Source organism: Ornithodoros turicata, chromosome 8, assembly GCF_037126465.1.
Source record: "Ornithodoros turicata isolate Travis chromosome 8, ASM3712646v1, whole genome shotgun sequence".
Taxonomy (NCBI): Eukaryota; Metazoa; Arthropoda; class Arachnida; order Ixodida; family Argasidae; genus Ornithodoros; species Ornithodoros turicata.
Window position 1 is genome coordinate 22,684,443 of NC_088208.1, and position 24,826 is coordinate 22,709,268.

At 43.8% G+C, this 24,826-nt stretch overlaps 1 protein-coding gene across 2 annotated transcripts; it reads left to right on the forward strand.

Moving 5' to 3' along the window:
* Window positions 1-96: 96 nt before the first annotated feature.
* LOC135366713 (autophagy-related protein 16-1-like) lies at window positions 97-23,796 on the forward strand. Of its 2 annotated transcripts, XR_010414271.1 has the most exons (16): window positions 97-604; window positions 780-894; window positions 1,705-1,789; window positions 1,900-1,973; window positions 4,081-4,171; window positions 5,320-5,480; window positions 9,563-9,634; window positions 12,151-12,211; window positions 13,004-13,109; window positions 13,317-13,387; window positions 14,325-14,396; window positions 15,465-15,585; window positions 16,735-16,999; window positions 20,136-20,282; window positions 21,450-21,604; window positions 22,978-23,796. XR_010414271.1 is itself a non-coding variant. In XM_064599542.1 (15 exons), the coding sequence occupies exons 1-15, from the start codon at window positions 496-498 to the stop codon at window positions 21,541-21,543; spliced, it is 1,644 nt and encodes a 547-aa protein (XP_064455612.1). In that variant the 5' UTR covers window positions 98-495; the 3' UTR covers window positions 21,544-23,796. The 2 variants fall into 2 exon arrangements, 1 of the variants encoding a protein (XP_064455612.1); XM_064599542.1 differs by having other exon boundaries at window positions 98-604; window positions 21,450-23,796.
* The last annotated feature ends 1,030 nt before the right edge of the window (window positions 23,797-24,826 follow it).

A 24,826-nucleotide genomic window follows, 5' to 3' on the forward strand; every position in this document is an offset into this window, starting at 1 on the left:
ACTTGCTGTCTGCTGTGGCCAGACTAAGTGTTGACAATTGTCGCTTTGCGGCTTTGCGAAGCCAAATTATCGTCAGCTCGTCACCATCAGCATGTCCAGTTGGTGTGCACGTAACAAGTGTCTTAATATAACATCGAACAAAACGTAAAAAGTCAACAAACTAGTAAATCTAAAGACAGTACACTGTGCCGTTCAAATCAGCTGCTGCATTTATTTACATCATGTGATAATGACAATGCTCGGTCTGCTCACGCCCGTACGTCCGTACCATTGCTATTCTTGCATCGCGATGGCAGATGCAAATTCGCATTTCTGCAAACATATTGGTGTGCCAATGAGACGGAAATAAATGTAACCAACACACGGTTACGTGCTGTATCAGCTATGTTACATGTTGACCCCCTTCAAAGTGGTGTGCCAGTGTCTTGAACTTGAAGTTATGCAAGAACTTTTATAGTGAAGCTCGATATAACTATGTGAATATAGCTGACGGGTATGGCAGCCTACGAAAGCGGAGGTGCACAGTGGCGTAGTGACATTTTAAAATCTCTTCAGGAAAGGAAGAACATCGAATGCAAACAATTTGAGGACCTCGTAGCATTTAGTGAGTGGTCATGTTATTTACATTCTGGGTTCTTGCCATACACGAGTTGTTGCTGTTACCTGTTGATTTCGGTTTGCACACACGCTTTTCTCCCCGGTCCCATCGAAGCTGAGCACGATAACAAATTAGCCCGATTTTGTGGAGTTTGTATTGATACTCATTTTGTATGTTGCAGGCTCACACCTGTTTGACCGGGTCGACGTTCTAAAGGGAGAAAATGTGCAACTTACAGTGCAGAAAGAACGGCTACAGCAAGAAAACCTGCAACTTCAAACACATCCTGAGTCGAGGTGTGAAGTTAGCACACAATACAGAAAGAACAACAAACTACAGAAACCATGACCATGTTACTTGCTATGAAAGTTGTTGCAGTACTCAGAAGTGCAGGAAAATAAATATGCAGCTCTCAGACAGGTTCTCTGGCGCAGACGAACAATATTGTGGAACTTCGTATGAATCACTTGAAATTTGAATCATCAATATAAATTGATCAAAACTTTGCACAACAAAAACATGCATTTTTGTGTTCAAGTTACACTAGTTACAAAAATCTTCACGGGTTCCCATGTGTGTTGCTAGTTCAGCTGTGAAACCCCCAGATTGAGGCAACATCTTTTTAGCGGTCAATTGCTGGTATTTATTAATATGTTTATTCCTCACATCTGGCCTTATAGAAATACCCAGAGTGTACAGTTTGCATGCGCATGTTTTTTGCTTGCATTCTACTTTTTTCTTGTGAGGCATACGAAAATGTTAAGAACTGGGCTTACTCCGCTTTCCTGCACCTTTTCTTTTTTTTTTTTGCAAGGGCAATAGCACGTTTGCAGTTACCTCGACAAATGTGACACCCCTGTGCCGGGTCAGAGAATTGTGCAAAGTGTAAAATAAACCACATTTTTGTAAAAATCGGTTAAGAATTCACTGTGTTGAATGACTTTGCAACTGCACAGGAACCCGCATTGGCCGTAAAACATATTAGAAACTGCGTTCGCAGGTTGTCGAGTGATTATAAAATGCTACTACCCATGAAAGAAGGCATTTTCTTTTTTTTTGTCACAAAACCTAGCCTAATTTTGCTTTTTTTTCTCTCCTAAAAACAGCCTTGGAAAACCCAGAACAGCACTCGAAGATAAGGTGTTCCAACTCCAGGAAGAGATGACAGAGCTTCTTCGTCGTAAATCGGAAGTATGCGAAACCTTCCCTTTTTTTTTCTTCTTCTTTTTGCTATGTTGTTGCTGAAGTAGTTCACCGTGCTGTGTGGCCCTCCTTAATGGTATCTTTTAATAATTTGACAGCACTCACAGCAGCTGATAGACTTAAAAGTAGCAGTCGAAGAGAAAGAAAGGCACCTTCAGCAAAAAGATACAAGGTAAGATATGGTTATTTCACTGTTTTCACCGATTTCACTGTTAGTCGTCTGTGTCACGGTAAAGCAAGAAAACTTGCTGAACAGTTGCAGATGTGTTATTAGCCAACTTTGCTTCAAAGCATTAGAGCAATACCGCTCTGGGAATGGAATGCCTGACTTGGGCCTTCGGTAGTTTCATTGACATCGCTAAGGACTTATCTGAAAGAAAGCTATCTTATGCGCATCATTGAAGATTCTGGTACCACGTGATTAGATAGTACAAGGAGGTTCCCAAGGGCAATCGTAACGATCTTCAGTCTGCCGTACGAGTACCGCACAGTGTATCGCTGCCATCAGATTATGATGGTGTGGAACTATGTAATATACAAAAACGTGATTCAAGGAATGGGCGCTGCCATCAGTGCTGCCACCCCGTGGTAGTCACAGGAACTGTGCACGTGTGGACTGCCGTCTGCCGAGTTCCTTCATTTTCCCGTGCGTGTTTTCGTTCGTTTTCGTGTCCTTTCGTGTTCATTTCGTGCCCGTTCAATTTCTCCCGCTCGGAAACCGGTGTAGAAAAGATACCGCACCGGCCAGCACTCCTCACGTGAACAACTGTGCATAATGCACGCGGGAGCAGGCAATCTTCTATTTCCTTGACCTTTCGAACGTTGATACGCTACTCAGATATTTACCGGATGACTAGTTAGTATATGGAATATTACGTTATCGTGAGTCATACTCATTAAAGACGGCGGCCACCAGTATTCATCCCAATGGGTAGAGCGATTTTGGCAGTCCGCCCCTGTTGTGTCGTCGCTGGGAACGAGGCTAAGCAGCGCACGGACACTGGTGGTTTGAGAGTAACGCGACAAGGTCTGTAGGAAGCTTATGTTGTTTCCCGATGCACGGAGACCTGTCATTAAAGTACCAGAATAGACTTCTATTTAAACAAATAAAGTGCTTACAAATTTGAAACTTAGTCACCATCGAGAGAGTCCCCTTCAGGAAACCACACACTTAGTGAAGTGATGTTTCCGCTGTCTAAGACATTTTTTTAAAGTCGTCTATGGAAACGGCAAAGTCTTGTCAAAGCTGTCATGTCACATTCATTTGAATTGCCTGGAGATCCTGGAATCTTTTTTCCTTTCAGCTACATTTTGATTTTTCAAAAAGAAAAGGAAAAAAGTGACACAGAGGAGTTGCCTCGGTGATTCAAAAATTGATCCTCTGTGTGCATTAAGTGGATAAGTTGAAAAAGCTGCAAAACGAGAAAACTTAAGCAAACATTTGGTATTGTGGTTGCAGCTGGCATTTGTCGAATAATGCCAGTGAAAATGTGTAGCATACACGTATGTACCTACTCTACATGCACGTCCTGTTAGCATCATTTTAGGGTGCATAATTTTAGCATAATTTTGGTGGCTTGGTGGACCTTCTTGGCTCAACAGTGGTGATGCCAGGTAGGGTGAGTCACCTGTGCGTGGCGAAACACCCATCATCGAACTTGTTGTGTTCCTAGATGGGCACACTTGAGAATGATGTCCCAGATGATGATCACAATATGGTGTATCAGAAGAGTGCACACGTTGTTCTCATTAAAACACCCAGTAGCCCTGCTTCCAATGTCATGCGGTGTAGGAAAAACGTATTTGCAGTGTAAGTCATCATTCACATCCTCATCGTAACAAACTTTAAAGAGGCAATAAAGTGAAAAAAAAATTCCGCCATTAAGTTGTACGATTTTTATGAGCTCGTAAAAAAAGGGGCTGTCCCTCCCATTGACACACACACATTTCCCATTTCTTACACTTCTGTAACGGGTCAACGAGTTGCAATACAGTCAAATTTTCTTTGACATGTACATACAGGTATCTAGATGCCATTCCAATTTCATTCCATTCTTTCGGGCACGATATATGTCATACTCCCTTCTGTAATGGCTGAGAGAACAATAAATGAAATGAAATGAAATTGCGGCAAAAATATTGAAAAGGGGAGAAGTTCACATATATAGCTCATATTGCATCCAGAGGTTCACTTTGTAAAAAATTGTCACATGGTGTTGCCATCCCATTGTCGTCTGCTATGAAATGAAATGAAACTGATATGGAACTTTACCTTTCAGAATAGCAAAACTAGAGCAGGAAGTGAGCTCACTGACTGAAACTTTGAAGGCAACTCAGAAAGACCTACAAGAAATGCAAGATGCCAACCAGGTTGAGAATATTGCACTTTTCACGCATAATAATTGAAGGGACAGTCCCGACGCAAACCAACGCTGAAAAAGTTATGGCGCCTGCTTTGTGCAAGAAACTTCCACTAAATTTAATTAGCCAATTATTTCTAGAATTAACTTTGATAGTGTTTGGTTCTGTGACATCGCTGTCAGTAGCTTCCAATTCTCATTCCCCCAAGCAATCAAGGCAAAGATTCGAGGCAAAACTTGCCGATTATGTTTTACATTATCTTGAAAAATCCCTGTAAGACAAGTATCTCGTTCTCACACGCTCATAACATCTGCAACGATAAAAGTAGCTCACACTAAAAGTACTGTAAAAGTACTAATGTTTGGGCAGATGTAATTTTTGAGAATTTCAGGTTTGCGGTTTTTTCACAAAATTAAAGTCCAACGAAATGTAGGTGTCGGTGACAGAAAAATACCGGCATTGGAATTTGCGACAAATAAGATAAAAAAATTCAAAGTGTCTCAGTGCATGCTGTTTATTGCAGCATTTTAACTTTTCTTAGCACGCGTTGCAACATTTTAACAGCTTTTTTAAACATTTCTAACATTGCTTTTGTAAAAATTTGACGTGCAAAATTAGCTCCCTGCAAAATGTCCCCCAAACGTGCCTCCATCCACATACTAAAACAACGGAAATAGCTGCTTTTACGGCAGTTGAAAAACCACAACGCTCCGCTGCATGGAATTTTGTAAGCACCATACTGCCCCACTACCAGCCTTCCTGAACCGTACTCTCTGGATCCCTTAACGAGCTAGACTCTCGCCCTCTCTCTCTCACAAAATTGCTTGGTCCCTGGCCACATCCAGCCCACCAACGCTCTGCCCTCGAAGCTCTCTTCACCTTTCTGAATACCATAGGACTTCGATCCATATTGTGAAGGGGCGCATTATTTCATTCCCCACATCACCACGAACAATGGGGGTAGAGTATCGCCCCTGGTGATGAAACTCCGCATTCGTCATCTCGTAATAAAGTTGTTTTTGCAAGCAGCAACTGCACGTAACTTAGAGTCGAAACAAAGGTGTCATACTGCAATCACTCGACGGCTCTGGACTGTCCCTTTAATGCCTTACTGCTCGTTTACAAGGGGCCTTGAACTGTGCACCGTGTCGTTCCAGCTATTACGTGACGAGCACTCTGCCCTTCAGTTGGCATATGCCAGCAAGGAGAACAGCATGTTCCGCCTGGAAAGAGAACACCAGGATTTGATTACTAGGTGGATGGCACTCAAGTCCCGTGACGCAGATAAGCTCAATGCTGAAAATGAAAGGATGCTCAGGTAGGAACTGGATCTCCGCAAATGTCTATAGCTAGAGGTCTGCGCGGGCGTGTAATTCTAGACCCCGCACCGCGCCCGCAGACACGGTCCCCCCAATCCGCACCGGCATGAGTGTTGGTGGGGCTTCCCGCACCCGCATTATCGGGGCGTGCATCCGGGTTGGACAAGTTAGGGTACTGCAACACAAAGACGAAAAACACGAAAGCGTATGTAGACGTCTAATCGCACTTCGCATTTGGTGCATCAAATGCGCAATACGTGATTGTTGAGACAAGGGTCATCAAATTATCACAAAACGCACTGGAAATCCGGTCTTTTGTGAGTTTATTTTGCGGAAAAAGCGTGAACGTGAGTACAGTGCGGGTACCCGAACGACACGAGCTTTACCCGCGACCCGCATCAAGTCACATTTTCTACCAGCAAATTCGAGATTAGCGCGGATATCCGCATGGATCTGCGGGTACACCCGCAACCGCGCCGTCCTCTAGCTATAGCTGTGCTTCTGTATCTTTGAATGTGAATGATGTGATGGCTCCCCCTGCCCCTAGGAGGCCAGTACACCTGTCACATGAGCAGCCTTCAGTAGCTGTGTTTACATGAGTACAGCACAGGCGTATCATATCCAGTTGTCGAAACGAATCCGCCGGTGTACACGGGTCAATTCGCTAAGAGAGCCTATCATATTCAATCCGCTAAACAGAGGTGGATTGTGGGAAGAGGGAGGGCAGAAGAGGGGATTATGGGAAGGGGCGTCTGGTTGCGGTTCAGCTACGTCGTCCGCTACTGCTGGTTCGGGTGACAAGATGGCGATATTAGGGAGTTCCCAGCCATGCTCAGTTTTGGACGTGTAGGTTAATCTACACTGACAGATGCTGCAGGGGACTGCAGCCGTACAGCAGACTTGATTCTGAAGTACGCATCAAAATGGGGGCAGACACTACGTTTTTGACGTTTTAACGTCAACCACGCTGCACGTATGACACCGTGCGGCATTGCTACAAGACCTGCTTCCAGGAACTTGCCAGGGCCAGGAACTGCTACACGATAACATGTTTCTCTTTTTCTCTCTCTCTCTCAATAAATGCTCCCTCTAACATCCCGTCAGGGACCTGATTTGGACAATTCATTCAACTGCCGAGACCAGACATCCTGCAGATACTATGTGGCCAGGGACATCCATCAAAGAAGCTTCCGGAGATGTGCTGATGAAAAAATTCAGTCAGAGATATGAGCCACACGATGATGACAGGACATCCGTGCGACGTATGGCTTTATTGTCCCACCAAACATCACAAACAGACATCCAGAAGACATCCCATTTATGTCAGTTTCAGAAAAAAATATTCTGACCATTTCAAAATATCCCCTGGACAACGGTGGTCGTGTGGATAGAAGGAGCTTCCTCGGATGATTTTGGCACTTTCATTGCGTGAGCCAGCTCTCCTCTCTACAGCCACTTCCAAAAGTTTTCTTGCCCATTGTTTCTCTGACTGTGTTGTATAACAGACATTCTTGAATCTTGGGTCTACCAACGTTGCAAATACAAAAGTGTCATTCATTTTGATGACTGCAGACCTGGTCTCAATGCTATGCAAAAGGTTTGCAGCAAATGATGCTGTGCCACCTTCTTGGGACTTCCCTGACTGGAGTGCTGACATGCAGTGAACTAGTGGTATAACGAGTGAGAAAGCGGGACTGGCTCTCACTGGAAGCTTCGGTAGTTGCCTCGTCAATGCACTTCAGCACGTGAGTCACTGTCAACATTTGGCACCACTCACCGCTGAAGTTGTCAGTGCAGTCGTTTTCTGAGAGATCCAGTGAAATTGCTCAATGCAGCTCCAGGAGGTGTGAAATCATCATGTATCCACTGTTCCATCTTTTGGAAACATCTTGGACAAGTTCCAGTGGCACACATCCCATGTCTGTTTGTACTCTCTTCAAACGCGATTGTACCTGGGAGCTACGCTTATAAAGTCCAACCAGAGATCTCGCTGGGATGCCAAGATAATTGAAGCCAGACGTCCGCCTTTTGGCATCCGCAGTGTTGCAGAGTGTGGGCAAAACAAGGGATCCTGGTCCAAGATTTTCACTGCGTGACCGCACAAAAACAGGCAGGTGTCCTGGAAAATCCCATTCTGCAGTGACGCTTTGCAGAGAGACGCGTAACTTGCCAGCGCTGTGCCCCTGGGGGTATTACGCCCCTACAAGCCAGTGTGTAGTTATGGGCAGTGTTGTCCAGGTCCACCAAGTGGCACGTCGTAGCTGTCTCTGTGTAGCTGTGTAGAAGTCCAAACAGTCATGGAGTAACACTCCGTGCCGTTGTTGAAACAGTCGCGCAATTCGGACTTCACTCGTTGGACTTCGGACTTGACTCGTTGCGCTTCCTGTTCGTACAAGTCGGGGATAACTGAACGCGAAAACGCGATCGGTCCTGCTCGGAACGGCGTACTCCGGTGCCGCAATCCCAATCAGATAGGAAAATCCAGGTTCTTCGACTACAGAGTAAGAATGGGGTCAGTAAAGACGTAAGTGGAGTCCTTTTGACGATGAACAAAGCAACATTCTTTGTCTGCAGCTTCGCACGAGCGTTTGTGACTTTCAGTTTTGGTTTGTAGGTACGCAGTCAGCTTTTTGGATTTTACTGTCGACAGACGGTAGTCTCTCCTCGTATGATTTATAAGTAGCACCAGGATGGCGTTTGAGGTGATTCAGCAGAGGCGCGTCGTGGTAGTGAGGTCTTCACCTGACGCTGTCCGCTCGAAAAAATCCCACAGAAAAATCCGTCGTTTTCGGGGAGCCGTTCCTGGGATTGTGCCGTCCAATTCGTCCGTGTCTAGTTCCATAAAGCGAGCGTTAAAAGGAACCTTCGACGAACTGAAACTATACTGCTGCGTGCCGAAATCGTATCGCCGATTGCGCACAGCGTTTGTTTCGCGGGCGGGGACACCACGTGACTGCGTCACGCGACACGGAGACCGTAGTTGCGACAGAGTAGACGCGCAGACGTCTAGACCTCCATCGGAGCGAGGTATTCAAATAATAATTCGAACTTCTGAACGCTTTTCGAACCTTGCGATTCGATTCGAAAAGCACTTCGAATCATTCATTATTCGAAATATTAATGGGTGATAGGGTGATTCGAAATGTTATTCGAAATTTGGAACACTGTAAATGTTTTTTATTAGCGATGTATGAATTTTCGCGAATTTCGCGACCGCTAAAAAATCGCGAAAAATTGTACTCGCGAACATTGACGTTTATCCCGCGAAAGGAAAGAGCCCTTGAATCGCAAATAAGTTCGCAAATGACTGAATGCGTGATTCGCGAAAATTAATATATCGCGAATAAAAATGTATAAAAATACATTTATTTAGAGTATTCGCACACCTCTTGCTTGTTATGTTGGAACACCAAGCTAGTACCTGTTCCAAAAATGTTTGACAAACATTTTTGTCATTTTTCAACCTTTGTGTTTTCTGGATTCATGTTTTTCGAAAATTGAGGGGGGGGGGGGGGGCAAAAAATCGGGTTCTATTTCAGGGTTGTAAAACAGGGTAAAATTGAACTATCAGGTGGGAAATAAATCATTTCAGATATAATAAAAACAACAAAAAACAATAAATAACACTTCAGACGAACGGCGCGATGTCGAGTGCTGAGTTTGAATGCTCAGCGCTCTCCAATGTCTGTACTGGCACTTTGGCAAGTTCGTTTTTGGGAATTTCCGGTTTTATGCAAAGTGACGATGATGCAAATCAGGAGGTAAAGACACGTTTTGCCAGCTTTAACTCTAGAACACAAGGCAACAGTTATGAACAAAGTAAGAGAAGGCAACCTAGCTGGTGCGTAGATGAAACAGGCAACATTTCCCCCAGAGCCTGAAGAACAACCAGAGGACATGGACAAAACTCGAGCAAACATTTTTGAAATGATATGTCACATCCTGGTGTGATGACACCATATAAGACTTCTACTGCACAGAAGTCGTTCTCTGCCTACTTCTGAGGGTGCCTCAGTTGCATCGTCCTGTGTGCTGTGGGTTGCTACTTCTCACTGTGGCCTTGTTTGCGTGATGCTTGCAGGATGAAGCATGCCAAACTGAAAAAAGAGTTGGAAGATGCTGCAAAGGAACCTGTTGTCATCCCTACAGACAAGTGAGTCATAGATATTCTCTCGAGTAAGTGAAAACAACAGAAAATTAAAAGCAGGTATAATTGAGTAGACTGTGCTGTTCCGGTTCTTCTATGCAAGTACGTCAGCTGTCCGCGCAGCACCCCAGTTTCCCTCTTTCCCCTATTGCCCGTGGAGAAACCTCATTGGTCTCTCTCCCAAATAAGGGGGCAACATATCAAGGTGAGGTGCACGTGGCCTACGAATACCCCCCCCCCCCCCCCCCCTTTAGTGCTGCCATGTGATTCGACAGACACTTCATCACATGGTTTCTCCAAGCTTGACCCTATCCCCTACGCAGAGGCAAACTGTTGTTACGGATTGTCAAGCTCTAGCTGACAAAGATACTTGAACAGCCCTAAAACCTTTAGAGGAAGACTTTGGCTCAGTAGTGTAACTAAAATAAATGTCCATCGGTAATCCCCTTCAGCCAAATTTCAGGACGAGGACAGAAACACGGATGCACAAACACAGGCAGAACTCACAACTTTACTGTGCACGTGACAGCAGTCAAAGAAATTACGTGCACTGAATGAATCACAATACACAAGCAACTGTGACTCCGTGCTTCTGTCCTCGTCCTGAAATTTGGCTGAAGTAGGTAGATTGCCGGTGGATATTTATTTCAGTTACACTACTGAGCCAAACTCGTCCTTTAAAAGTTTTGGATGTGCACCAACTACCCCGCTTAGCTTCCTTAGTGAAATGGATATGTCTGGCTGGAGTGTTCGACTCCGAACAACTCCCCGGCGAGCCCTTTCGTTCGAAATTGGCCACTTTCTAATGTATATATATGTTTTGTCACGAGGGCGGGCAGTGGTCTTTAAAGATCGATAACGATCGCTAAAGTCGTTGAAAAGTAAAGCAGAGATTCAGTAAAATAGAAAATACATTGCCCGTGGAAACAAAAATCCAATAGAGGTTGATGCTTGGAGAGCGAACTTTCCTTTTCAAGGTGCACTAAAGTGCAAAATTTTTTCCTCACGGAATGGAAGATGACGTTACCTTGACACAAACGCAAGAGGAACATGATTCATCCGTTGCGTCTTTCATGAGTTATGAGTAAGGCCCCGGGTTTTCCGCGATTCCGCGCAATTTCACGGAATCCGGAATTCATCGCGGAATCCTTCGTTTGGCACGGAATCCCGTATTTTTAGGGGCGTGCGGGTACTCGAGTTCTTGAATTCGAATCGAATATCAATCACTCGAAGTATTCGTGAATCGAATGCCTAATATTCGGGTTTCCGAATATGTATTCGACTATTCGCCGAATATGAACGACACCTCCCGAAAGCGGGCTTCACCTGACGCTTCCCTGCATCAGGTGAAGCCTGCTTTACAAAATTGGAGCCTGCGTTACGAAATTGCCCATGCTGCAGGACCAACACAGACAGATTGTAGTTTAGCTTAAGATAACCCAAGTTTAACTTAACTTAACTTTGGGTTAACTTAAGTTAGCCCAAGTTTATTGTGCATACTTCACCTGAGGAAGGGACGGTGTCCCTCCTGTGTGCAGCTTAGCAGTGGCACGGGGGGATTTTGATTTGATGTCTGGGAGGTTGCCTTTAAAAAGTCCACTCTTAAATAATGCCTACAGCCCAGGAACAAAAAAGGGTGTCCTAAAGATGTAACTTCCCCAGGGCATGTTTTGTAAACTCTTTCCTATGAAGTTCCTGTAACAGGCATCCTATAGAAGGTATAAAATGATTGCAGGTGTCAGACCACATCAGAGAACACAAGATATCATGTATATAATGCTGAGCCAGAACAGTGCTTTGAATCTAATTTTATAAAATATTTTTTGTTCCCGCATTATCCAATAAAATGAAGTGTTTCCCCTTCCAAGCAGCCGTTGACTCCGTGCTGCAGAAAATCACGGAACTTACACAACAGTGCCGCAGAATTTTGAATTTGCCGCAGCAGAAAACCAGGGGACTTCGTTATGAGCAGAAAGGAACTGCTATTTACACTTTCCCTCTCCTTGTCAAGAACCGTGACAATGCAAAGTGGTCTGCCATTGGTCCCCTCGAACAGTCTCCCGCAATGATTGGACAAATCTTTCGGGGAAACCAATGACGGGCCGCTCCTTTCTTGAGATGGAGACAAGCGGAAAAGCGTAAATTGCAGGTTCTTTTGTCAGAAAATTGCGAACGACTCAACCGATTACTCCCGTATGACACCGTATGACACCTATTGAGTTGGTGTCAAGGTAACGACGTCTTTCTTTCCGCACGGAGAAACGTTTTCACTTTAGTGCCCCTTTAACAACATTACAGGTGAGCGCAACCTTACTGAACAAGGGGTGAACACTTGCCCTACTAACCTAGAGCACAGTAATGGAAGACAAACGAGTTGGGGTGGGACTGCTGCGAATTGTCGCATACTAAAATAGTTAGTCTCATCTCATCGACTGATCCGATAGTGACAGTTTCATTGCTTTCTTATGATTGTTATAACTACAATGTATATTTAGCTCTTTCTGTTTCTGTTTCTGTTTCAGTTCACGCACTGTTCCGTTCTGTGTTCAGGCATTCTTACCAAGCAAGCTGCTCCTCAAGTTTGTAAGCATGTAGCTCTTGTAACTGAATCACTCATGAGCATGCAGTGCATGTTAAGGCATAAAGAAGGTGGACTTAATGCAGTTAAAAGGGGGGACTGGCAGCACTGTGCCTATTATTGCTACTATTGTGCTAGAAAATGCCTTGACAGCATGGATGTACAGCTTGTGACAAAAGTTTACGGAACACCGGGGTGTCGCATTTCTCCATTGGAGCGACATCCTAACGGCAAATAGGAGCGGACATAGATACGGAGAGATGAATAGGATAGCCGGTCACCTGTTTCTTATTTGATCTCTTCCCGATATCTAGCAGGGGCCCCCTCTGATGATGAAATACGCCAGTGCTATGTTCCGTAAACTTTTGTCCCAAGCTGTACTCGTGAGTTTCCTGCAGGGTTCTGGACATTTGGATTTACCTGAAAAAAACACCTGCCACTAAAATCTCTAGGGCTCAGATTTATCGGGAAAGCTCAGCGTTCGAACAATTGCATCTGTATCACTTTTATATTTACAAGTCCAAAAATATTGCTGTAATCACAAACTCCAATGATGTCTCATCTCAGCAATTTGCAAAAAAAGAAAAATGTGGAACCTCAAGTCACGCTAAACATATTGCATTTAAAGCGTCAGCTCACGGTACTGACTATAACATAGGGTGTGGCAACCCCCCAATTGCATATTTACTATGTCATAAACAAAGATATGATCCCAAACTTTGTCATGCACACTGTCTTTGTCTGTTTCTGCAACAGATTGGTCATTGGTCATGGATGTGTACCACCTGATTTTTCAGGAAGCCCATGATGGAGAGGTTAATGCTGCAAGGTTTACCCCTTCAGGAAGAATGATCTGCACTGGAGGGGGGGACAGAAAAGTCAAGATCTGGGAGTTCACGAGAGGTTCGTCCTCCGAACGTAATTGCATCAATGTGTAGACTATTATACTAGGAAAGGCTGTAATGTAAATTGTACAGTGACAGGCATTAGTAAAGCCTGTCTGCTAGCTTGCTGTAATTACTCTCTTACAGCAGAAGCCCTTCTGCAATTATTCAAGCACTACAGTGCTATGAAAAATACTAGTATTGACAGATATTTACTTCATTTTAGATCAGGCCTTGTTAAAGGGATCGTTAGGAGGAAGCAATGCAGCTGTGATGTCAATAGACATTGACACTGAAGTAAGTATGATTGACTGTGTCACACTGCATCATGAACAGTTGCAGCTTGTGGTGATTATAACACGGCTGAAGCTCATTTTAAACCAATATTAAGATGGAAATGGCCGTGCAACAATTCCAATGCAAGATAAGGGGTGTAGACCCTAATGATAGCATTTGCAGCAGGTTACTTAACTCTCGTTTATCGCCTTTGCTTGAGCTATGGAGCAGTCTGTCACCTGTACACACTGTCATCCTATCTCATACATAATTAGACCATTGTGGTTTCGGGTTTGATGGTATTTGAATTATTGGTATTAAAAAGTGGTAGTGTAATTATATTGGTATTGGTATTAAAAATTTGATTTTATGTGCTACGATAGTTTGCCCCTGTGCAGGGGAGAGGGAAAGTTTGGAGAAACCATGTAACAAAGTGTCTGTCCACTCACGAGACAGTGATAAGGAAGTACTCGTAGAACGGCCTATTTCTTGGCGTGGGTCCACAGGAGGAGCCACGTGCACCTCGTAACCTTGTGCTGTTTGCTGTTACTGCTTTGGGAGAGGGACCAATACGGTCGTTCCACGGTCAATAGGGGAGAGTGGGAGCAGGAGAGCTGCGCAGACAGTTGACCCACTTGAATAGCATGTTTCAGGAGCTGTAAAATCGGGCTATGTGTGTGGGTACCTACTGGGTGGAAAATAACAAAACTGATCGGCTTGCGTTTCGGATGAGCACATGATGCCGGGCAGCTGTCTTTAATGTGCAGTGCTTAGTGCCCTCAAAGTACCTGTATTAGTAGCTGAATTTGCACTCTAACAAGTTCATTTCATTTTTTTTTTCTTTTTTCGGGTTTTACCCGAAGTGACGACGATGCAGATCGGGGGATAACAAAAGGGGTTTATACTATGTTGAACCCAAAAACACAAAGCTCCATATGTAATTTATGCTGTGTTGCAGGAAAACTTGGTCTTGGGTGCCTCCAATGATTTTGCAAGCCGTGTGTGGACCATCTGTGACCAACGGCTACGGGTAATGGTGCATGTGTTGCGCATGCACAGCTATTTCACTGTGTGCTATTAGTGTTACGAGTGACATTACCCAGAATACTCAAGCGGAAGATGCATGATTAGCTTTCTGTCGCCACATCAGCGTGGGCACTCAATGTTACGTTTTTTTTATGCCCCCCACCCATGGGGAATATCCTGCGGCTCAGCCACAAGATAGTTTGTTGCTACACATGCTGTACGCCACTACAGATATTTCAGCACCATACGAGTGCTCGACATAAGACACGGCAGCACTTCCGCTCTGTGAACAGCTTTTCCTTCCACTAGAATATTCTGTAGGAATGTGCACATGTGAATACACTTTTAGCTTCGTATACGCTCTTCTGTACGCCCACATATGCAGGGTGTTTTCTCTGACGTGCCCAGAAATTTTATTTGAAGCGAGTGATAAAAGAGAAATGGCAATTACTTTTCAGCTACCTGACTAAGAAACAGGTGCTGCTAGTGAAGCAGTGCCTGTTTCTTACTCTGGTAACGGAGTACCACCGAAGTACTGAGTACCACCGAAGTACCACTTGCTTTTCTTTTATCGCTGGCTTTAAATACAATTTCTGGACACGTTAGAGCAAACACCCCGTGTAGTTACTTATACAGTGTGTTTTGGTAACCATGTCAGTACATAAAAATATGTGATCACATGTATTTAACTGTAAGAGACTTTTGCCATGTACTACAAGTGATTCTATCGAATTTTGATTAAATGGGGCATTAATTTCTCGTTGTTTTTACTGATAAGATGTATTACCAAATATATGTATTGAATTTATGAATTTATATATGTATTGAAATTCTTCGTCTCGTTCATTTTGATGGCAGACCCACTAGACTGGCATGTAATAACTTCAGCTTGAGATAGAGCATTTGCAAGATACAACCGAATCGGACTAATTTAATACTATTTCGATTGAATGATTTTTATTTAAAATAATTTGAAGTTCTGTGTTTTAATTAACTTAATTTTAATTAATTTAATACAAAATACAACCAGTAAAGAAGAACTTTCCCTTTTTTCTTTTTTTGTTTCATCTAGCACACATTGACAGGACACAGTGGAAAAGTTTTAGCTGCCAAATTTCTTGGAGAATCCAGTAAAGTAGCCTCGGGAAGTCATGACAGAACTCTCAAGATTTGGGATCTACGGAGCCGTGCATGTGAGTTTGTGATTGATTAGGTTTCTGACCATGGTTTTGCACGCAACTGTTGGAGTGATAAGATTGATACGCAGAGCCATTTCGAGGTAAATTTCCGCCTGGGTCAGTATGAGTGCGAAGTCCAACACCCCTCTCAAGCGCCGACTAAAAGGATTGCAGAACAATAGCCAGGGTGGGAAAATGACGCCTCGAATTCACAGATGAATGCTTTAGCTACCCACATGTAACGGTTTATTTACTTTGCTGCATAAATGGTCTGCAGTGCAATGCCCTGCCAAGATATTCTAAGTGAACTAAAGCAAAATAGCAAAAAGTAAAGCCACTATTCAAAATTGGAATTTGATTGTTATAAAAATTAATTTACATATCAATATTTGCAATATACGAATCAATATTATTGATTCATATATTGTATAATATCAGTATTAATAATTTACACTTTATTTAATATTTATTTGTTATTTAATATTAAGTATTAATTTTTTATAAATATTAATATGTAAATAGAATAAATATAAAAATGATGTCAAGCCCGTGACGGAGTTAGTCGGAATAAAATTCACACAGGAGCATCTGGGTAGTTTATATTAGTGTTACAGTCAAACTCCTTTATAGCGAACACTTTTTTAACGAAAATACCACTACAGCAAATTTTTTTGCGGTCCCGCTGGAGCCCTATAGGTCCAATAATGGACATCCTTTTTAACGAAAATACCTTTACTGTGAATTTTTTTGCTGTCCCCTGAGTTTCGTTGTAAAGGAGTTTGACTGTAGTTAGTATAAATATAAATAATTAATAAAGGTTATATTAATAATTAATGTTAATAATAAATTTTACATTTAAAAAATGTGACCTGGCGTCCACTCTAGGGGAATGCCCCATGCTGTTGCTCCTCCTGCCTCACCCTTAAAACGGCTGTGTCCATATGCCTCACTGTAGCAGGTTACTATGGCTTGCATAAGTGTCAGCTGTCTAAAGAAGCAAGACACAATGTCGTGCAGAATATTTTGAAAGAAATCTGTGGATATTTCGTGGACTTTGTACTGGAAGTGCAACATTGAGATCCTGCAAAACCTAGCGGCATAAAAAAAAAATACTGACATATCGCTGCAGAATTCGCCACTGAAGGACTTGACTTTTCGTTCCAGGCGTCCGGACAATCTTTGCTGGATCCTCCTGTAATGACCTTGTTTCTAGTGATGGAGCAGGAACCAACTTGATCAGCGGCCACTTTGATAAACGCATTCGTTTTTGGGACACCCGGTCTGAAGCAAGTGCCAACGAAATAGTGCTACCAGGAAAAATCACATCCCTGGACCTGTCGCCCGACCGCAACCAGTTGCTCGCCTGCGTAAGGGACGACAGTCTCAAACTGTTGGACGTGCGGATGAATCAGGTCCTGTATAGTTACGGGTGAGTGCAGCAGCATCATAAGCTTAGTGAAAGCCTTCGCCGGATAGCGGATGAATGTGAACTCAAGTCAGAGCATGTTTCATGCAACTTGAACAATTCCTCACAGTGCTATATCATTAAAAAGAAAAAGGCTGAAGCTGACCGCCCTTCACTAATTTTTTTTGGCTGCGTCACGTTCTGCAACGAATACAATGAGCTCCTCCGAAGGAATGACGACCGCAGGTGACCTGCATCGCGCACGAGGACCCCCTGCTTTGCATGCCTTTCGAAAATTGAAAACTCGATGTAAAGGGCACATCTAGGGCTGTGCGAATAGTGATTTTTAGGTTTGAATCAAATGCGAATCGAATAGCAAAATCTTCGAATAGTAGCGAATTCAATAATGTGAAATACCACGCACTAGTGTGTGCTTATTGCTGAATAGTAAGCAAAAGCCTGCATTGAAACCAGGTGCTCAGTTGTAACTTGTGAGACTCTGACTGCTAACTATGTCCTGGCTAGCTTTGCTACACCAGGACACTCAAACTTGCCATCGTTTTGTAAGGGCAAGTGTTTGCACACCCCCTCTAAATGTTACCTTTAATTTGTGTTCGACGTATTTCATTCGTATTGCCAACTGTAGGATGGGACAAGCGATAGCTTGGCCACATCACATTTCAAAAGTGGTACTGCCCTCACCCTGAAAACGAAAAGCAGGATCAATTTGTGTTTCACATATTTCATTGATGAATACATTTGTGCTAGAATTGTCCTGAAAATTGTAATTCTGGATGGAATCTAGAACCCAGACATAACATAGTTGACATAGTGTGATGAAATCCCTTTTTCTATGGTGTCATAGCTGGTCCAGCTAAAGCTCAAAATAATTAAACTAGCTTAAACTTCCCTGCCAACATTTGCTAAAATATTTCTCAAAAGTGGCAATTTTCGGTAATCCCTCAAATCGCACTTCGAAACCATGCCTGCAACCTGGCAGCAGTGGCAGAAGTGTAAACCAGGCTTCGCCTGACGCTCGGAGACATGAGGCGAAGCCAACTTGCAGTATATATTCAGGTCCGCAAGTGCCTGAGGAAGCGTGGACCTCCACGCGAAAGCTTGTACAAATTAAACTTAAACAAAAATCTTCAGTGTCGGCTTCTGTATTTTGTTTATGTCCGCAAGTGCCAAAGTGTAAAGTATGCTACACCTAACACTCAGAGGTATGAGGTGAAGCCACCTTGCAAGATATACTTGAGTCGCAGAAATGTAAAGTAGGCTTCGCCCAACGCGCAGAGGCATGAGGTGAAGCCAGCTTGCAGAATCATTTCGAATATGTTCGAGTATATTCGATAAAATGTTATTCGGCTCGAATACGAATAGCGCGGTACCGTTACTCGGTACAAATATCGAATATTTCGAATATTCGCACAGCCCTAGGCACATCTGAGGATGAGGGAAGGAGGAGGGTACATGGCGTATCCCCCTGGATGGGCCGATCGTGGGACTGGTGATGCAGACTTGCACAGCATGAGCTGAGAAGAACGAAACAAAGGAAGGAAGGCATTGGGACCTGTCAAATTACGCGAGGGCTGTCCGTGGCCTCTTTTTAAAAATATTTTGGGTATTTTGTAGATTTGATGGTGCAGAGACAATACTCTGCAGCACAAACATACTTTGCGTGGTGCCTCCTGATGGAGAGCCTGACGAATCAAACAGGGTTTCTAAGAGTTACTTTCCGTTAAGGTTTTGAGGCATGTTGAATGACACCTCGTTGCTCCCTTAACTGTTTGACAACGTTGCATAATATAGCGAGAGCTAGGCCCGCTTGGTACGAACGTTGAAGAGGTTCTTCAGCGGTGCCCTCGGTGGCTTTGGTCGTACTCTGTCGCGCTACAGTCCTCAATGCCTCTCGTGCATAGAGCACCCAAAGCTACTGAGGGCACCACTGAGGAATCTCCTCAACGTTCTTGCAAGTGGGTACTGACTCCAAGGCTACCCTCACCAGACCATCGAACCGAACCAGAACCGGAACCGAAAACTGGAACGAACCATTATTTTTTGCCGGAACTGAACCGATTTAGAAAATTTTGCTTACCGTTTCAAAACGGGTTTCAAAGCATCGAGAGTTCGAGACTGACCGTTTTTCATCTATCTTATCCATCTATCTTAAGTCCAACCTTAACCTTAACCTGTATACTGCCCCTTACCCAACCCAACCTAACCCAACCCAACCTAACCTAACCTTATCTTATCTTAACCTGTTCCAAAATGACCGGTTCATGCGAGATTGTTTGCTACCTCAGTCTCCAATACAAACGGAAATGCAGTTAGAAGTCACAATTTGCTGTGCTGTAACTTGATATGCGAGGCACCCTGGGCGCTCCTTTTGTGACCGTTGAACAACTGTTATTCGATGATTGGCCAAAATAACCTAATTCAATTTTCAGAGTGTCGTCGTGGTAACAAAAAATTCCTGGTCGCAAAGTGTAAGGATTACGTTCCACATGCTCATTCTTCTCAAAGTTATCCTGCCAAGCCGTTCATGGTGAACACAGCCCCAAGCTGTGCTTGAAGTCCAGTTAAAATATCAAAAGGGCTGGGGAATCTGATAATAGTTTGTAAGGCCCTTTCTGTTGCAGGTCGAAACATGTCTTGAAGTGTCATAACATGCATGGTCCCACAAATTTGCTTGCCGCAGGTGTGGGCTCAGCCTTTCAAAGGCGGTTGAAGGTCGTTTTATCAGTTTGATGAAACTCCCCATTGGTCGTCTCAAAATAAAGTCGTCGTTGTTTTTTCTTTTTGGTTTTCTAAAGGATTCTTAATCTAATTTAAGTATTTAATAATTCATGTTTCACTTAATATATGATGTGTTTTGTAATACTGAATATAATTTGATATATTAAATTTAATGATTTTAGTTTGATTGAGTAGCTATTTTATTAATTATTTAAGTGGAACTTATTTTATTTTATGGTTGACATCAATTAATGATTAATTAAAAGTAAGAATAAATCAGTTATATTAATTAAAATAATCTATCCCTAGACCAAACCGTAAAGGTATAAAAATTTTGTAAGTGGCAGCTGCATAAACAATCAGAAAGACGCAAGTTACGCACATATCCAACAGTGAAAAAAACATGGCACTCTGGTTCCAGGGATGAGAATTTCAAGGTAGCCTGTGACTTTACAAGGGCCAGGTTCAGTCCAGATGGAGGTTACATCACTGTCGGCTCACAAGACGGTACACTCTTTGTTTGGAACACCACTACAGGGAAGCTCGAGAAAAAGCTCAAAGAAATTAGGTGAGCAAAATGGAATTAGTTTATATTGATGGGACATTACAGATCTGCTAAACTGTCTGAACGTAGACAGATTATGATTCTGAGCATGTCGTACCACGGCTTGTACCTTTTCGAACTGGATGCGGAATGCGGATGAATCAGCGCGGATGAACTGAGTGAATTTTTGTGGCATCGCCTCCGACATTAAAGGAGTACAGAGGGCCATCCAAAAAATTTTCAGATTAAAACCTCTGATGAAAGTGTGTGTGTCATTATACCGAATAGTGCGAAAGGTTTTGATGTGTGCAATTTGTTTCCCAGAAAAAAAACTCCCATAAACGTAGCTCCGCGCGTTCACCCTTAACTCGCCACTCCAGCTATAACGAGGATGAGGAGGTATGATGCAACGTCACCGATGACGGTATAAGGAGACTCGTTCTGGTTTGCCAGTCAATGGGGGTCGACGCCTTGTCCCTTTGCCGCCGTAAACCTGTTTTGCCAGTTTTCCCGGAGAATTGGGGATAGAAGGAGCGGCCGAAGCATTACCGAGCAAGGAGAAAGGCTTTATCAGAACCCCGAAACAGCCGAGTAGCAGACGACAGCGGAGTACCAGACGACATTTCTCTAGGCCAATCAGCGAGCGTTCTCCTTGTAGCGTCAGCGCGAGGTTCCAGGCAGATCACAGGCTGGTACTGCTCTTCACCACCGTTGCGCACGGTCGCTTTTTGCGGCGTATTTTAAATTCAATTTCTGCGATAATTATGACTCTGTGGTGTAAATTACGTCGCGTGGTGCATCTTACTGGCCTACTTAACAATTTTATAGGAAGAAAACTGGGTGTTAAAAATGACTTCTGTGCCACTTTAAAGGGGCATTAAAGTGCAAAAATTTGTCCCCGTGCCGTTACCTCGGCTCTAACGCAAGTGGAGCAGGATTCATCGGTTGCGTCGTCCGTGATTTACGAATGAAAGGAACCACAGTTTATGCATCCCTCTCCTTCTCCATAAGTGTGGCAATGCAGAGAGGCCTCTGAGTGGTCTCCTCAAAAGATCTCCCGCAATGATTGGACAAATCTGTAAAAGGGCGGTACAAAAGACAAGGAGACAACAGAACGGAAAATTATGTCTTTCTCTGCTAAGTGCACGTGATTTGAGTGAGAATGAATGGCGGCCGTCACCACTTTTTCAGTTCAGCCATCCTCGCCTGTTCCTGGAGCCCCAGCGGAGATTATATTGTCAGCACGGACAAGGACAAGAGAGTCTGCATCTGGTCACAGATTTGATACTGCCCCCTTCACTGTGTGTGTAGCAGCTGAAGTATACCGCTGTCAGTTTTCCATCTATGTGAGTGCTGCTTGTACAGTTGCATTTGTGGAAGAAATACGCACTGTTCAAATTTCAGGAGTTGAAATGGTCTGCAGGCATCTCCTACGTTTTTAATGCATTGCAAACTGACTTTCTCATAGAGAACGATAAGCATTTTGAACGTCCTTGAAAAGTACTGTGTTCTATATGCTTAGGTACAGCTCAACTGGAACATAGCAGAGTCTTTGACGGCACTCTGTGATTGGCCGTGTATCTCCTATGTTGTTTTGTTCACGCTGACACTCGTCGGTGTACTAGTCGGGCTGTCTCTGGTTCCAGGTAAAAACGCGCATGGTGAAGACATGTCACAATTTGCGAAGTTAAGTGACAGTGCAGCTGCGATTTATTCAGCTTGTATAGTCTCCGTAATGTTTGGTGACGCCCCTCCTCTTCTTTCCTGCGCATCTGTTATGGGAGGGGGAGGAGGGGATTTTGTTATATCAGCATTGGACACGTATATTGGTGAAGAAAAATAAAGCTGTTACAACTTTAACGTCACTACCCCAGTGCTTGCGGTTTTGGATAACGCACTGCATGAAAGTATGTATTGTTGCGAATGATTGTGCTGGCAAGGTTTTCAGATTTCAGAGCATAACTTTCACATGGCTTGGTTGTTGTGTTTTTGCCAAAATACATTATTTTTGGGTGGGTTGCAGGAGCGCCCGTAGACTGGCTTAATTTGTGTATAGTAGTACATAAAATAGGCATATATACATCGATGTATTTTACTTTTTGGTTTATAATGCCACACTTTGGAAATGTGTACCTTGTTGTCCTGCAAATCCATAATGCATTCATTGTCTACATACTGTCTCATTAGAGGGTGTTTCATTTATAGAACCAATTCACAATTGTATCCAAATTTGTCGAAGTAACCGGAATGGTTGCAGCTCTAGGTATAGTGTGGAGTAAACATTTTTCGGAAGTTGTTTGAAGCTAACAAAATACATTGTGCTGTGCTAGCCTTTCTTGCAGGACTTGCCACGGAGCTGTGTTACGAAAAGGCTGTGTGGCAGCATACATCTATCAGCATGCCTGCATTTGTGCTGTGCTAGCTTTTCCTATAGGATTTGCCACGGAGCTGTGTTACGAAAAGGCATTGTGGCAGCAGACAGCTATCAGCATGCCTGCATTTGTGCTATTTTGTGCGGCATCACATGCGAATCACTTTCAGAAGTCTTGGAAACAGGGTTTCCCAAATTGCGTGTTCAGTGCCCAGCAAGCTTTAGGGTTTCACATACATTTGCATCAGTCAGCGCCACCTACATGGGCGTGCCATATTTATTTACGCTTTATTATTTTTTACACATAACATTTTTTATACATTAGTTTTTTCTCCCTGCATGTGCCAGCCACTTCGCTGTGGGTAGATGCGTCAACCCTCTGGATGCAATCCCCTTGAAGCCAAATGTGCTTGTGCCACCAGCATGGTGACCTTTCCATGACCTGCCACAACCATTTCTTAGCTGTGTGTCGTACCACCTCTTGGCAACTGCGTCCAGCCAATCAATAACTGTGGAATGACATCCTCGACCCAGTCGTTTTTACTGGCATCACGATTGCATTGCAGGAGATTGCCGCACGTACCCACTGGCTGTAGTCGAGGGCTTCGACACCCATCGAACAACGATCTTTCTCATTTTAAGGAACTTACGCATGAGCCAACGTAATGTGTTTCTGACAGGTCTTGTGGCCGCCTAGGGTTTTTGACAATGTAGTGCACCAGTTCTCCAGATGGACATACTCCATCTGGACGATGGTTGTTGCTTTTGTTGCAGTCACTTTCATTTCGGAACTACTGCCCTTCTCCGTTGAGGTACGGCTGTTTTTCCAGCCCCTCGCCCAGCTGCGTACGGGTAGCAGCTGCTTCGAAAGTGTAAATCAATATGGTACGTCCCTCGCATACGGTCTTACATCGGTCAGGTATGCAAAAGAATGGCGTAATACGTTGTGAATTAATTTTGAATGACAGTGTATGGGAAACAGAGTGCAGAACTTCCTTAAAATACACTTTGTGTGTGGAAAACAACAAGGTCGCTGAATTCGCTTCGTGATTATATTCATGCTGCATTTCATAGTGCAGAAAGCATACTTTGGCATAGTGTGAACTGTGAGTTTCTAACTTTGCTGCCAATACTTGAAAATACATAGTATTTATGTTTCTACATGGAGATGGAAAGTCAGTCCCTTTTTGTGTGTATTTGCCTCCACATACCATGCCATTTAGGCACAGCAGGCATGCGAACACGAAGCTCTCATTACTTCCACTGGCCCATTCATGCTTCAGTTTTCGCCGACATGGGCAGTATCATTTCATATGGGCATCACAAATCATTGGAACCTATGGTTTGAAATTCCCGCGCAGAGAGACGGTGCGCTTCGTCACCGTGACGACACGAGGGCGTACCCATTCACCTTGCTTGTGTGTGGAGAGGACGCTTACACGTGACCATCCCGACGAGAACGTCACGGGAACGTCACGCGAGCTGGGGAGAAGGTTCTGCTTTCTCTTTCCCTTGGGTGCGGCCCTGATATCTCTGGAAATAGGTCGAATCAGAGCGAAAGAGCTCGCAGCCGGGAGTTGTTCGTATTCAAACGCTCCTGGCCGACATATTTACATGCGTATTTCAATTACGCTACTTTCCCTTTACCGTATTCGCCACACAATCGACATTCCCCGAGATGCTGGAACGAAAGATGCGCAAAACGTCATGGCTTTCCGCTGCCACGTGAGCTGAAGCGTCCAACGTCATGTCTTTTTGTGCTTTTCCAACCATCGTGCTGCTTAGCCACAAGATGTTCTGTAGCAGACGACGGGGCCGACGGTGTCGTCTGCTTTATGTACGCAGTACTCCACTGCCGATAGGCGTTGTGCAAATGGGCATCATAAGACGCGGTGAAATTTCTGTCCTGTGAGCAGTTTTTTGCCTTTTCTTCAACAAAAGCGTTCCTTGGGGAGACGCTCCTGTAAACACGCAGTTAGTCTGTCCCGTGTAGGGTGGTGTGGTCACCTTTTGTAGAAACGAATGCCGCAAAGTCTCCATATTGACCCCCACGCTTACCATGCATGAATGCTGCGTACCGATTTCACATACTTTTTCAAACATCCTCTGCTACATATATTTACTCAACTCTAAAATGTAGTGTGTCGCTGTAAGCGTATAGCTACACTTTTGTGAGCGAATCGCGAGCTGTATGTAG